The sequence below is a fragment of the Microcebus murinus genome, chromosome 21 (assembly GCF_040939455.1).
Source record: "Microcebus murinus isolate Inina chromosome 21, M.murinus_Inina_mat1.0, whole genome shotgun sequence".
In the NCBI taxonomy this organism is placed as follows: domain Eukaryota; kingdom Metazoa; phylum Chordata; class Mammalia; order Primates; family Cheirogaleidae; genus Microcebus; species Microcebus murinus.
The window spans coordinates 31,330,554-31,344,895 of record NC_134124.1 but is presented as its reverse complement, the minus strand read 5'-3'; the positions used below and the strand labels follow the sequence as shown (position 1 = coordinate 31,344,895).

The 14,342-nt window shown below is 48.7% G+C and overlaps 1 protein-coding gene across 12 annotated transcripts in view; it reads right to left on the bottom strand.

Moving 5' to 3' along the window:
- The window catches only part of TENM2 (teneurin transmembrane protein 2), a 1,195,335-nt gene that overhangs the window by 22,455 nt on the left and 1,158,538 nt on the right, over positions 1-14,342 (bottom strand). For all 12 annotated transcript variants that reach the window (XM_075996266.1, XM_075996267.1, XM_075996268.1 and 9 more), the window contains 2 exons: positions 11,427-11,602; positions 9,561-9,796 (listed from right to left, as the gene is read on the bottom strand). In XM_075996266.1, the coding sequence (XP_075852381.1) occupies positions 9,561-9,796; positions 11,427-11,602 (412 nt within the window). The remainder of the gene's footprint in view (positions 1-9,560; positions 9,797-11,426; positions 11,603-14,342) is intronic.

Below are 14,342 nucleotides of genomic sequence, written 5' to 3'. Positions count from 1 at the left end.
TTAATTTAGCAACACTGTTTTCTTATTCCAAATTAAATTACCCGTCTAGCAATATTTAAATTAACCTTGAGGCTTCCTGGAGAACATAAAAGTTATTTTGAATTATTTTCACCGCCAGGATCAGCACAATTCCCTTCCCAGTCGGCTCGGTAGGAATTCAGTGATAGAGAAACCAATTTTTAAATTAATACAATTTTGTGTTTGTAAGGAAGCCATTATTTTTAATTATCGGGCATTTTCCTCAGCCTGGCTTCCCCAGTTAATAAAACTCAGCTATTTAGCATGATTTTTTTATTTTTGCAGAGGGCAGACTTTGGGAAGCAGTTTCCCCGGTGGAATTTTCCCCCCAGAATGTTTTGATCTCACCAAGCATACGCCTGTCACGAGGAGGTTCGTAAAAAACCCGGAGAAAAGGAAACGCTGTCGTCAAAACGGCCCTGCTGGGCCTATAACCGGTGACTCTAACTCGGCTCTGGGGGCAATGACGGGAGCCCGTGATTCGAGAAACATGAGGGAGGAAATTGCACAGGGCTGGATCCCCTCCAGGAAATGGAACTGGAACGCAGCAGGAGAGATTTCAGTTAGACGTGCAGAAGAACCCTTTGCCCGTTCGGCTTCGAGTACGGGAAACCTAAAAATGATTTTCGAGGGAGGTCATGAGAGTCTCCATGGCTGGCGATGTTTAAAAGCAGGAAGGCTCTTTATGTGTTTACTTCTAATAAAAAAATATAAAATAAAAGCAGCAGTGCCTGCCTTGGAGAGTTTGGTTATTTATTAATATCTCCCCAGAGGAGCAACCTGGCCTAGATGACATCTTCATTTCCTTTCTGGGTCAGTCCTCTGGGATTTAGAAATGAGCTCTCCCCAGCACCCATACAAGAAGACTCAATGCTACATCGGGATCAGTGCTTGTGCAGACAAAACAACTTGTTATAAATTTAATATTAGCTTAAATAATGCATCATTAGAAGGGTAAGCCTCTGCAAATACATTAAATAATGCATTCCCCAAGCAAACATTATTTTTGGATGACTCACTTTTTTGGATGGAGGTAAGGTGGAAAGGTGGAAAGATCTGAATTTGAGTTGCAGTTTTGACACTGATTAGCTTTGTCATTCCAAAGCTATACCTTTACTGTTCCTGCCTCAGTTTCCTTATCTGTAATGGCCTGTGAGCTCTTGGTGGGTAGGGACTTTATCTCATTTTTCTTAGTGTTCTTATTGTTTTGGAAAGTGCTTGGTGCTCAACGAACATTTGTGAATGAGAAGGTAGAATTAGACTGGGTAGGAGAATCCTGCCAACTCTTGATGATCTAAAGTTCTAACATGGAAAAACCAAGAATAGAAAATATGACTAGGACATCTGTGATCTCCAAATATCTGAAAAACTTCATTCCAAACAGCAAGTAGAATCATTCTGGAAGGCTCCTAGGACCTGGAATTAATAGATAGAAGTGGGAGGGAGTGGATTTTCATGACATCAACTTAAAATCCCATTCATTCAGTATTTACTGAACACCTACTATGTGCTTGTTACTGTGTCAGCACTTAGGACAGAGCAAGACTGTTACGACCCTGTCCTAGTGGAACTTACAGGCCAGAGGAGGCTAAACAGGTTGAGCCAACAACTAACAACATTAGAGTGACCTACTGGGTACAGAGTATACCATTCTGGTGACGGGTACAGTAAAAGCCCGGATTTCAGCATTATACAATTCATCCATGTAACAAAAAATACTTGTAGCTTCTAGATCTATTGAAATAAAAAAAATATGAGTGTGGTTATGACAGTAAACATGGGGAAGGAAGCTTGGGAACGAAGGAGGGACACGGAACTGGGACTGGGGCGGACGAGGACTTCCCCAGAGAAAGTGCTGTCTCAGTGGGGGCTGAAAGTGGGAGTAAGACTCGGACAGGTGAGGTTGGAGAAGAGTCAGGAAGAATCCCCTGACCCCCGGCGAAGGGGTCAGCGAGGGAAAGCTGCGTGCTGAGCAAGGGCCTGCACGGGCGAGGGCTTCTGTTTGCAGGCGGTGCTGGGAGGATTCCAGTGGAGGAAGATGGTCCCTTGGCAAGGGGATGGCGGAGAAGGGAGCTGTCTGGCCCGGATGACCTGAAGGGGCTGTGCTTGTTATCCTTCCGCCCGAACTTCCAGTGGTCGGGCATGCTGTGCATTTCCTAGCCGCCAAGAAGGGGGGTCCAATGATTGCTCCTTCACATGCAGCGGTGGGTAAATCTGCAAAGTTTACTGTATTTCTACCACCCTTACCAGTGCCAAGAGGGCTCCACCCCCTCGACCTCACCCTCAGCTAGTTTACTCCTCTCGTTCTGTTCAGGACACAGGCAACAATCTCTTCTGCCTCAGGGCCTTTGCACATGCTGCTGCCCTAACATAGAAGGCTTTCTTTCCACCCCAAGCCTAGACAATTCCTGCCTACTTTTCATTCCGTTTTCAGCTCAACTGTCATCTTCTCAGGCTGGCCTTAACCTAAATCATATATCCCCTATTATCCTCACCCTGTATTTTCCTTCACAGCACCCATCACCATGTCTTGATATTATTTGTACATTTACCTATCATCTGTTTCCCACTGCTAAGGCGTAAGCTCCGGTAGGGGTTTTCCACTTTTCCACTTCACCATCCAGAACAGAAATCATGCAAAAGTAATGTTTGGTTGGGAATACATTATTTAACGTGTTTGCAGAGGCTTGCCCCTCTAATTATGTGTTATTTAAGCTGATATTAAATTGATCGCAAGTTGTTCTGTCTACACAAGCGCTGCTTACAATGTAAGGTTGACTCTCTTGTACGTTCGGTTCACCAGTGCTCACTCAGGGCCTGGTATAGTGTCAAGAACGTCGTAGGTGTTTGGAAAATAAAATATTGGTCAGGCGGAGAATGTTACTGTGGCAGGAAGGAGCTGATAAGGTTCAGACTTTCATGAGGACGTGCACGTGCTAACAGATGGGCCATAGTGGACTCCTTGCAGAATTGAGTCCACGCGTGTGTGTTTACACACTCGCACGTGCACGTCAGTCCCCCACCCCTCTCCTGTGTCACCGTGATTTGCCACAGAAGTAAAAGTAACACACGCCAACGTGTAATTGCAATGTCACATTAATTATATGGAAACCAAAACAAAATTACTAACTCCCACCTCTTCTCGGAATACTAATAACGCTAATACCAATATCATGATGGAAGATTATCTTGGAAGCAATTTTTCTTTTGTTCTGCTACCTACACGTGTAGCTGTTTCTTGCTTTTGCAATCTCTATGTAAATCGTAATCAGGAAGAAATATCCTAGAGGGTGGTTAGATGCGTTCCTTTTCAAAGGGAATCATGCACAAAACCCACTTTAGGAAAGAACAGAAGTTTTAAGTCTTAATAGAAGGGGTCATTTTCAGTTCTGTCTTCTAAAAGCCTAGAAAAAAAAAAAAGGCTGCTCGGGTGGGGGAAATATCGAATTGACAGACCCTCAGGGCCAGTGGTTTGCTTTGTACTTAGGCTTTGCAGGATGGAGGAGGTAGCCTCTATCTGGAGTGTTTGTGTTTTAACCTAGTGTCCCCTCCTCCGTGGGTGCAGCACCTCCTTTCTCTAAGGTTTCCCTGAGTAGGTGGCTTTACCGAGATGTCTATCACAGGACACAGGTGTGGCATGTGACCTGCACCTGGCAGACCACAGATCCCCATTTCTCTGACCATTGACTGGCCCAGGGATGTGAACCCCATCTCTGCCAGGCCAGTTGTTCTTCCATGAGATTTTGTTGTTGTTGTTGAGACAGAGTCTCGCTCTGTTGCTCTGGCTAGAGTGCTGTGGCGTCAGCCTCGCTCACTGCAACCTCAGACTCCTGGGCTTAAGCGATCCTCCTGCCTCAGCCTCCCGAGTGAGTAGCTGGGACTACAGGTATGCACCACCATGGCCGGCTAATTTTTTATGTATACATTTTTAGTTGTCCAGCTAATTTCTTTCTATTGTTTTTAGTAGAGACAGGGTCTCGCTCTTGCTCAGGCCGGTCTCGAACTCCTGAGCTCAAGTGATCCTCCTGCTTCGGCCTCCTAGAGTGCTAGGATTACAGGTGTGAGCTACTGTGCCCGGTCCATAAGATATTTTTTTAAAAAATAGAAGTGCTGGGGGAAATCCCTTCCTCTTTCTCCTGAGTTCGCTAAACTGAGATGATGTCAGCCTGGAGTCAACTTCAGCCCAGTCTGCCTGATCTCCCGAGGTGAGGAGGACATGAGTCTACCCACTGCAGGAGGAAATCAGGCCCTTTGCCAGGAGAAACACTGCCATGGGGTGGGAGGGGATGTGAGAAGGAGAGAACACAGAGAGACAGTCCCTCTGATGGCCATCCTGGAGTCTAAGGCCAGCTCCTCTCTTGTGGCAGCCCGTTGGGGCAGACAGCATGTGCCCTTTTGCATGGAGTTGGTTTGAATGCACTTCCTGCCTTCTGGGGTGGGAAGATTCTGGTCGGATACGGGGCAATGTGTGAACTTACACCTGCCTTGGGGCGGCAGGAGCCTTTACACACTGAGCACCTTTAAGGAGGAGCCCAAAGAAGGCACAGTCTGAACATGTCTTCCTTTGTCACCTGCTGTCTGAATACCCACCACGTGGCACTTGTCACCAGGGCTGCAGCGGTGAGATGGTCCCCGTGCTCAGGGAGCTTATAGACGCATATACTTCATGTGTCTTTGCAAGGTCAGAGAGAGTGGAGAACGGAGTGGAGGCTGGGAGGGGAGGAGCGGAAAGGTCCCTTTTGAAGGAGATTCTTTGAGGAGTCCCGGGGCAGGGGGCACAATGAAAATCTTCCTGCGCTGAGTTTGAGCTTCGAGGAAGAGACTGACATCCCATTACAAAGCTTTTGGTGAGAGGCTGTGGTCCCGGCCCATCTGTCTGCCACCCTGCAGTTACCAGCCCGTGCAGGAGAGCTGCCGCCACTTCCCTCTGCTAAGAGGTGTCCCTGACCGGAGCTTGTGGAAGAAGGGTTCCCAGGGGGGCTGGGGCTTCACTGGGCACTGTTCTAGCGTGGCTTCTCTGAGCTGTTTGGGCTTCTCTGAGCTCTATGGATGCTCGGAGCCCTGGGCCCTCACACCCTGCGACTGGCCGATGTCCCCAGAACTTCCCGGTGCCTGGGAAAGGTCAGGCCATTTGTCCCCACGCTGCCCCACAGAGTGTCCCTAAGTTCCCTGCTGTCCGTGGGAGCGATGATTTCGTGGTGCTGGCTCGATGGTTGTATCTGAAACTTCATTCAGTTCCTTCCCATTCTAAGAGGCAGGGTTGGGGCCACCAGAATCTCTGGATTCCAGCTCCCAGCCTCTCTCCTCACGCAGCCCGCAGAGTGCCGAGGGCCACCCGGCCTTCCAGGCTCTGTGACCGTGGGCAAGGCTCCTAGGAGCTCAGTGTGACACAGCAGCCCTGCCGGTCTCCGGTCCTCTCAACTGCAGGCGCTGAATCTCTCCAACCTCTCTCTCCCCCTTCTTCCTCTCTTCGCTGCTAGCGAGCTGCTTTCTTGTTCCGGTGAATGCCATGCCCTTGCCGCTCCTCTCCTCCTGGCTTGTCCCCTTCCGACCTGTCTTCCTCCACACCTGAGGAAGTAGATGGATCTCCCAGCACGGCGCTCTTCCAACAGGATACACGCGAGCCGGCGTCACGCTCCCCTCCGTGTGCTGTCCCAGGTCACACGCGCTGTCCTGTCCCGTGCTGTCACACACGCACCTTCTTTCCAGCCGTTTTCTGAAATGCCTTCCCTTTTTGGTGTTTTGGACTTTTTTTTTTTGAGACAGAGTCTCACTCTGTTGCCCGGGCTAGAGTGAGTGCCGCGGCGTCACCCTAGCTCACAGCAACCTCAAACTCCTGGGCTCTCAAGTGATCTTACTGCCTCGGCTTCCTGTGTAGCTGGGACTACAGGCACACGCCACTGTGCCCGGCTAATTTTTTCTATTTTTAGTTGTTTGGCTAATTTCGTCCTATTTTTAGTAGAGATGGGGGGTCTCACTCTTGCTCAGGCTGGTCTCGAACTCCTGACCTCAAGGGATCCTCCCGCCTCCGCCTCTCAGAGTGCTAGGATTACGGGCGTGAGCCACCCCGCCCGGCCTGGTGTTCTGGACTTTTTTCATAGGGGACACTCTCGGCCTGATCACCTTTTTCCTGAATCTTCCACCTGGCTAATTCCTACTCCTCTTCAGAACTGACTCCGGCTCTTCTGTGAGGCCCCTCCTGAGCCCTTGTCAACCCCGAGACCTGGTGAGGGTGGCAGAGACCCTGCTGTGTGTTCACCGAGTCTTCTTTCATCTTCCTCTTCTTAGGCACTCGGAAAAGACAACATTTTCCAGGCTTCCTCGCGGTCCAGTTGCGGTCCCCTGACAGCGGTTCACCAGGGTGGGTGGAGGTGAGGCCTGCAAGCCCAGGCCTGCCCATCAAGGCCCCGAGAACCACCCGGGCTCTCTCCCCCCTGCTGCGGCGACTGCACAGGCCATGTGCCTAAGCGGGCAGGGTCACAGGGCAGAGCAACTGGAGCGAGTCACCGTGGAGAAGAGCTGCCCAATGCACTCGTACTGCCGTGTGTTAAGTCTCTGAGGTTTCAGGGTCAATTTGCTCCCTGGCCACAGCCTGTCCTCTTCTGACTGTGACTGTCTCTGTGACCATGGGCAAGGCTCCTAGGAGCTCATCGTGACACAGTTAAGTGTCCCTTTCCTTGTGGCGTTGGCCTCTGTTATAGCTTCCCCCACATTACTTACGTCACGATCTCCACGAGACTGTTAGATCCTTGGTGGCGCAGACTCAGTTTCCTTTCTCTATCTGTAGCCCACTCATTGCACAGCGCTCGACATGAACTTGGCACTCAGTAAACATCTTTTGAATGAATGAAGAATTTCACGGCCCCATTCGACAGTGCAGCAGGAGTGTGAAGACATGGCAAGATCGGAGGTGAGGAGGGAAGGGCCCATGTGTTGTTGGCCGGGATCTCCGTTGGCCTTTGCCTTTTGGGGGCCGATCTGATATCTTTGCTGTAGATAAACTCCCTGCCGTGGGCTCAGGAAGCATCTGAGGGGAAGGCCACCCCCAATTCCCTTAATCCACATCACACCCAACCTTTCCCTTACACCTTCTTCCAACTGCTCTCCTACAGTTTCCAGGAGTTGCTTTTATTTCATTCACTAAACAGTTTATGAACTGAATTAAAATAAATGAGATGCAAATAAATTCCAGGCTTTCTCCCTCATTTTCAAATTACATTTTCAGTCCACTCAACCTGTTATAATCTCATAGTGATTTTCATTTAAGAGAGCTAAATGGATATGTGATTGTTGTTACAGGAACTAACACCAGACAATTAAATGTTGAGGTGTTGATAGATAAAGCTGTGTTTTGATTTGCATAAACATGATGCCAGCAAATCTAACCCTGGCAGAAATTCAGTTATAAGACTTGCGTGCCTAACTTCTGCTAATTACCACAAGTACCATTATTAAGATTTTTAATATTCAGAGTTTGGGATTATAGCCATTTTATTTTAGGGCCACATTTATCTTTATTTTGAAAACTTAGTCAAAATGCATAACTGATTTATCAGAGAAAAGGCACGATTACTACTTATAATCAACTTCTACAGTGCAGCGTATCAAAAATCAATTACACAGCCCTGAAATCCAGTCATTAAGGATTTAGCTACTAATCTCATTCCATTTTTGTCTTTAAGAAGATACTGCAGCTTGCAACTTTGCAGATACCAGCAGAGGAAGGCAAACATGGGAGACTGCTGATAACCTAACGTGGAGACAAACTCCAGCCAGACAAAGGCAGAATCTTAATACGGAGGGGCCTGGCTCTGCAGGGAGGCCACCTGGGCTGGCTGGATTTCAATCCAGTCACATGGCAAAAGTCGTGACCCAAGTCTTGCCTATGCTGGGCCTTCGGCTCTCAGGAATTCCACAGGATTTGTTAAACTCTGCCTTGTTCCGTTGTTTCGTGCCTTCCTAGTACTTGTCTTGATCTGCAATTATTTTATTTATTAATTTCCTTATTATCCTCTCCTCTCTCCCATCCGCCCCAGCCCCTGAATGTAACCTGCAGGAGCGTAGGGGCTTTGCTTTGTGTGCACAGAACAGTGCCCGGCTCACAGTAGGTGTTCAATAAACATGTGCTGAATTTGATGAAGACTGGGATCCCCAGGACTCCTTCCCCGCCCCCCAGGGAAAGTGTTGGCTCGATGGCAGGAATTGGTCCCTCTTGGTGAAAGATAAGACGCTATAGAGCCGGATCCACTAGCTCAGAGATAATCTGCAGGAACACGAGTCCAAATGGAAGCTGTGTGGCCTGGTGGTTAGCAATACTGGCAAAGGTGCCAGAAAGAAAGAAGGAACTGGGGCCCAGGCCTGGCCTCGCCCTTTCTAGCTGTTGTGTCCTTGGACAGGCTATTTAGCTGCTCTGAGCCTGTGTTTTCTCATCTGAAAAGGTGAGTCCTAATAACCATCCCCACGGGGCTGTTGCAGAGATTAAAATAAGATAATTATGAGTAAAGTGTTTAACACAGAGCTTGCATCATGAAACTCCTCAATAAATGTTATATATTGGTTCTTTTTTTTTTTTTTTTTTTTGAGACAGTCTCACTCTGTTGCCCTGGCTAGAGTGCCGTGGCATCAGCCTAGCTCATAGCAGCCTCAAACTCCTGGGCTCAAGTGATCTTCCTGCCTCAGCCTCCCAAGTAGCTGGGACTACAGGCATGCACCACCACGCCTGGCTAATTTTTTAAATATGTTTTTAGTTGGCCAATTAATTTCTTTCTATTTTTAGTAGAGATGGGGTCTGGCCCTTGCTCAGGCTGGTTTGAAACTCCTGACCTTAAGCGATCCTCCCACTTTGGCTTCCCAGAGTGCTAGGATTACAGGCGTGAACTACCACACTCGGCTTTGTATTGGTTTTTAGAAGATGTAATGTGGGGCAAGTCCCCTGGCCCGGGGAAGCTAGGGTTGGCTGACACTCCCTGCTGGAGGTTTGGTCGCTACTTCCCCCAGGAAGCCTTCCCTGAGCCCCTCAGCTGAGTGACCGTCTCCTCCTCAGTGATCACACTGGACCTCGGGCATCCGCTGTCTTCTCCTTACCCTGGGATTATCTTGGTCTGCATATTCTATCAGACTGTCAACTCCTCCAGTATAAAGACTTTCCTTTTAAATTTTTGATCTTCTGGCATTTAGCGAATTCCACGGCACCTAGCGGTCACTAGGACCCATTCATTTGTTGAACTGGCCATCTCGGGAAAACGGAGGGAGAAGATGGCCAGAGTGAAAAGAAGACCAAAGCCCTACATTGTGCCACAGCATGTCAGTGCCCGAGCAGGAAATAGCCGCCTTTTCAAATCCAGTTCTTCAAAATGCAGAACATTTTCCCCAACGCATGAGTTCCAAAGGGGTACGGCGTCTACCTCCTGGGAGAAGAACTTGCCTTTGCCAGGGAAGAAAGGAGCAATGGAGGCTTGGAGGCTGGGGAATGTCCTCAGCTCTGGGCGGGAAGAGTGTGTCCCTCCCCGCTCTGCAGCGACAACTGGGGTGGCACCACTTACCCGGAGCTTCCTGCCGAAGATGGTGACTTTGCCTTTAATCTGCTCCTTTCTCAGGCGCCACTCGATGGAGTTCAGGCCGTTCTCCACGGGCAGCGAGATGTTGCAGCGGCCGATGGTGGGGGTGACGGCGCCCGCCAGCACGTGGGGCTCGCTGTGGAAGCTGACGCCCAACCCGTTGGCGTACATCACCCGCAGGGTCCCGTTGTTGCAGAGCTGGTAGCTGTTCCGCACTTGATCTGCAAGGGAGGCAAGTGGGGGTGGGGAGAGGGAAATAAGTTATCTGCTCTATCCGTCAGAAGAGAATAGAACCCCTATTCTCATAGTTTCCATGGTACTTCGCAGCCATCCGTCGAAGGCTGCCTTCAATTAGCACACACACGTGATGTGAAGGTGAGCAGCAGAGATACTACCGATCCATGTAAAGAAAAACATAATATGTAGCACTCCAGAAGTGATTATGCCGTGATACTTTTCTTTTATTCACTGAGGACTATTAATAGCACATTTAAACATTTAAAGATGTCTAGTGCCTGCACAATTTGCGTCAATCAAATTCCTGAACTTTAACATATATATTTTAGCTTATATGAAAGAAAAAATAAATGAAAGGAAAACTACTTCAGGTTTTTTTTTTTTTTTTTTTCCCTTTTGCCTCCCATCCAACCCCAGGGTGATGTGATGGTCTAACCACGGGTCAGATCAGCTGCGAAGCAAGTCCAGGATTCTTCCAGAAAATCCAGAGAAAAGCAACCTTCCCTGCCCTCCTGCTTTTGCTCTGATTCACCACGATGGCTCCTCTGCTCCAGAGAACCCTGGAGAGACCCCACCAGCACGGGCAGACCAACACCAGTACCCACGGGCAGAGGGTACTGATAAGGCGTGTTCCTTCCCCAGCAGAATCTACACAAGTCAGTCAGACTTCTGACCTTTTCCTTTATCGAAAAGTTACAGGAAGGAAATGTGAGTCAGACACTCTCTTTACAGATATATTGCTTCCTGATTGTCTGGGCGAACGAGCTGGGCTGGGCTGGCCTCCAAGGTGTCAGCTTTCGGGGTAGCGAGCAAGTGTGTACCTGTCGCTCCTGCGACTCCAGCCATCACGCGAGACAGAATCTACATCATTAATCATTTGGCAGAGCAGAAATAGAGTCATTGAAACAGGCTCTGTCGTGGGATAATAGTCCAGAAATGTCACCATTTATCTACCGAGAGGACACTTTTATCCTCTGACAACGGGCTAGCCCACCAACATTATATCTTAATTAAAAGGAAAATTAATCTGCGCAATTCATTTTCTTGCCAGCCCTGGGCTGCACCGCCTGTCTAACAGCACCCATAGCAGTGGGGTGGTCAGAAACCTCTGGGATCTCAGTTTTGGCAAGAGATTGCTCAAGAGCTCTGATCCCAGGGCAACCAACTCGACAAACAAATGCTTAAAAGAGAGACTCACAGTGGAACAGCAAAGTACAAACTCTAGTGGTGGGACCAAGAGAATGCATGGCCTCCGAGAAGATACCCATGTGTGTTGGTTTGGTGGGGAACAGTGGTGATCAGAGGTAGGAGGTAGGGAGAGAGTATGTGTGGATGAAGACGGACATTTTCAGATGACCATGTAGGCGTTTCCAAATGCCTGGACATTTGGGCAGGTGGAGATGACCTTCTGCTGTATCTGATACATCATTTTCTACAAGGTGAGCCTCTTATAGAGTTAGTTTGCTACGGGAATTTGAATAAAACAGAAAGCCCAGGGGTTACTCTGGGGCTCTGGATGTCCCCCCAGGCTAGGTAGCTCACAGGCCTGGGCTTGGCTGGGTTCTGGGTCTGGGGTGAGTTTAGGGGTAGGAAAGTCAGGAGGGAGGGGCTCACCTTGTACCACCGTGTAGGAGGCCTCCACGGAAGATAGGTTGGTGATGACAGTGACGTCATCATCACGGTTGGAGTTCTCTATGTCAATGGTGATCGATTTCTCCATTTCCCGGTGCAGACTGGTCACCACTCCCGTGGGGCGTGTCACATTGGTCAGGCGGCCCTCGTGGTCATAGCTGGAGGAAAAGAAACATTGGTTGCGAGCACAGCCACCGGGGCTGAAGGCTTTCCCAACATTCAGAACCACACAAGGGACAGACTCACGGGCCAGAGAAAGAAAGATGGGAAGATGGGGTGGCCGGGTGGTGCATTGCACGAAGACCCCTTGTCACAATCAAAACTCCAACCGCCCGGAGAAGCAGTGGTGATGATTTCTACTACTCAGTGACGTAGTAGACTTCAGCTCAGTGAAAACATTCCACCTCGTCTCAGGCTGTGTGTGCTTAACGATGCTTTCTCCAGTTAGAGAGAACAGCTAAGTATCTGTCGGTTAGCATCTTTTGCCTTTTGTTTTTCCTTCTGGAGACAGAGTTGCCCTGGCTAGAGTGCAGTGGCATCATGATAGCTCACAGCAACCTCAAACTCCTGGGCTCAAGCGATCCTCCTGCCTCAGCCTCCCAAGTAGCTGGGACTACAGGCATATGCCACCACACCTGGACAATTTTTTCTATTTTCTATTTTTAGGGGTCTCACTCTTGCTCAGGCTGGTCTTGAACTCCTGACCTCAAGCGATCCTCCCACCTTGGAGGACCTAAGAGTGCTACGATTACAGGCGTGAGCCACCATGCCTGGTCCATCTTTTGCTTTTTAATTTATGCGTTCCACAAAGCTATCAAATTAATCTTCCCAAAATATCAGTTTCACCAGATCACTTCTTTTGCTGAACAAACCCCACTCTTTTCTCATTGGTTGCTCAATCAAATAAAAATCTGGATTTGGGACTATCCATGTCCTGAGCCCTCCACAGGGGTAGGACGTTGTCCCACTTGTCATAGACCTCTGCACATTCAGCCCGGGCCAAACGCCACCTCCATACGTGGGCTCAGGCACAGAAGGCCTGGCTGCTTGCAACCTATTCTTTGCCCCTATATCTCCAAACCAACCATAGCTCAGCTCCCCAAGCAGCCTTTTTAGACAGTTTTCCTAAAGACTCACATGATGTCAGTTGTCCTCAATCCCCAAGTCTAGGTGCACCAGTGATCACGCCCTGCTGCCTGCAGTTGGTCTGAAATTGGGCCCCCTTCTTTCTGTCTATGGGTCATCTTTACCCCCTTCTCAAGGTGAGGAGTTTTTCTCCCCACCTCCTTTAGCAAGAAGCCTCGTTCCAGCTGGGAGAGCCTTTCCCCACCCTGAAAGACCCGCTGCGCCCCGACGGCCTGCGCCCTCCTGCAGCTGAGCAGCGGAGAGCAGGCTCTTTCTGAGGTCCAAATGCCGAGCTCTTTGAGCCCTTGCAGCTGAGTCCTGTTGCTGGAGGAGGAACAAGGAAGGCCTTTTGCCTGGAGGGTGGAAAAGAGGGCAAAATGGCTTGACCTCTGGGGGTGACTGCCTCTGGACTAGGGAGAAGGACAAAGCTGGCAGGCTCTGAGTAGCGGAAACTGGAGCTTGTACGGCACGTGGGGTCTGCAGAGCAGGATCGTGTGCGGAAGGCCCGTGAGCAGAGGAAAGAACCACAGTGACCTATGTGACTTTGTCACTTAGTGCGTAAGACTATAACATCAAAGACGGAGGGTGCTCACTTTTATTTGGAATAAAAGTAGCCGGGCGCGGTGGCTCATGCCTATAATCCTAGCACTCTGGGAGGCCAAGGTGGGCGGATTGCTCAAGGTCAGGAGTTCAAAACCAGCCTGAGCAAGAGTGAGACACCGTCTCTACTAAAAATAGAAATTAATTAATTGACCAACTAAAAATATATATACAAAAAATTAGCCGGGTATGGTGGTGCATGCCTGTAGGCCCAGCTACTCGGGAGGCTGAGGCAGGAGGATCGCTTGAGCACAGGAGTTTGGGGTTGCTGTGAGCTAGGCTGATGCCACGGTACTCTAGCCCGGGCAGCAGAGTGAGACTCTGTCTTAAAAAAAAAAAAAAGTGATCTGAGAAACTCTGCCTCTGGGGAGAATTGGAAAAAGTCAAGCTCTGCAGATGTGTGAAAACCGAGAGTGGAATGGCATTAAGCTGGACAGCCAGCTGGGTAAAGGTGTTGGGGGAGACGGGCGGGGGATCGCAATAGTGACAAATTAGAACAACGTAAACATTCTTATATTGAAGATTCACTCAATAATTGATCATCTATCCATAAAGTAGAAACATACGAAGCCGTCAAGATTGATGGCATGGATTTCTATTTATTGGCGTGGACAAATGTACTCTACTCTTCGTTGAGTGGAAGAGTAGAGTACAAGATACACTCCCTGGGCCGGGCGCTGTGGCTCACGCCTGTAATCCTAGCTCTCTGGGAGGCCGAGGCGGGTGGATCGTTGGAGCTCAGAAGTTCAAGACCAGCCTGAGCAAGAGCCGAGACCCCGTCTCTACTAAAAATAAATAAATAAATAAAAAACGTTAATTGGCCAACTGAAAATGGAAAAAAAAAAAATAAAGGAATAAAAAAAAAATTAAAAAAAAAAAAAAAGATACACTCCCTGAAAGTAGTTTTTTTGAGGGAGGGTTAAAAAATATGAGTGTCTAAATCCAGGAGAAATTCTCTGAAAATACACACATCAAAATGTTAATGGTAGTTATTTTTGTGTGGGATCTTGACTAATCTTTGTTTTCTTCTTTGTATATTCCCATAATTTAGGAATTATTTGTAGTCAATATGCCTTATGTTCATGTTTTACAAGCAGAAACAAAAGGGTTTTAAAAAGAAGACAGTAAAGCACTTCTGAGCGTTGGGGTGTGGGGTGTCTAGCGTAGCACTCA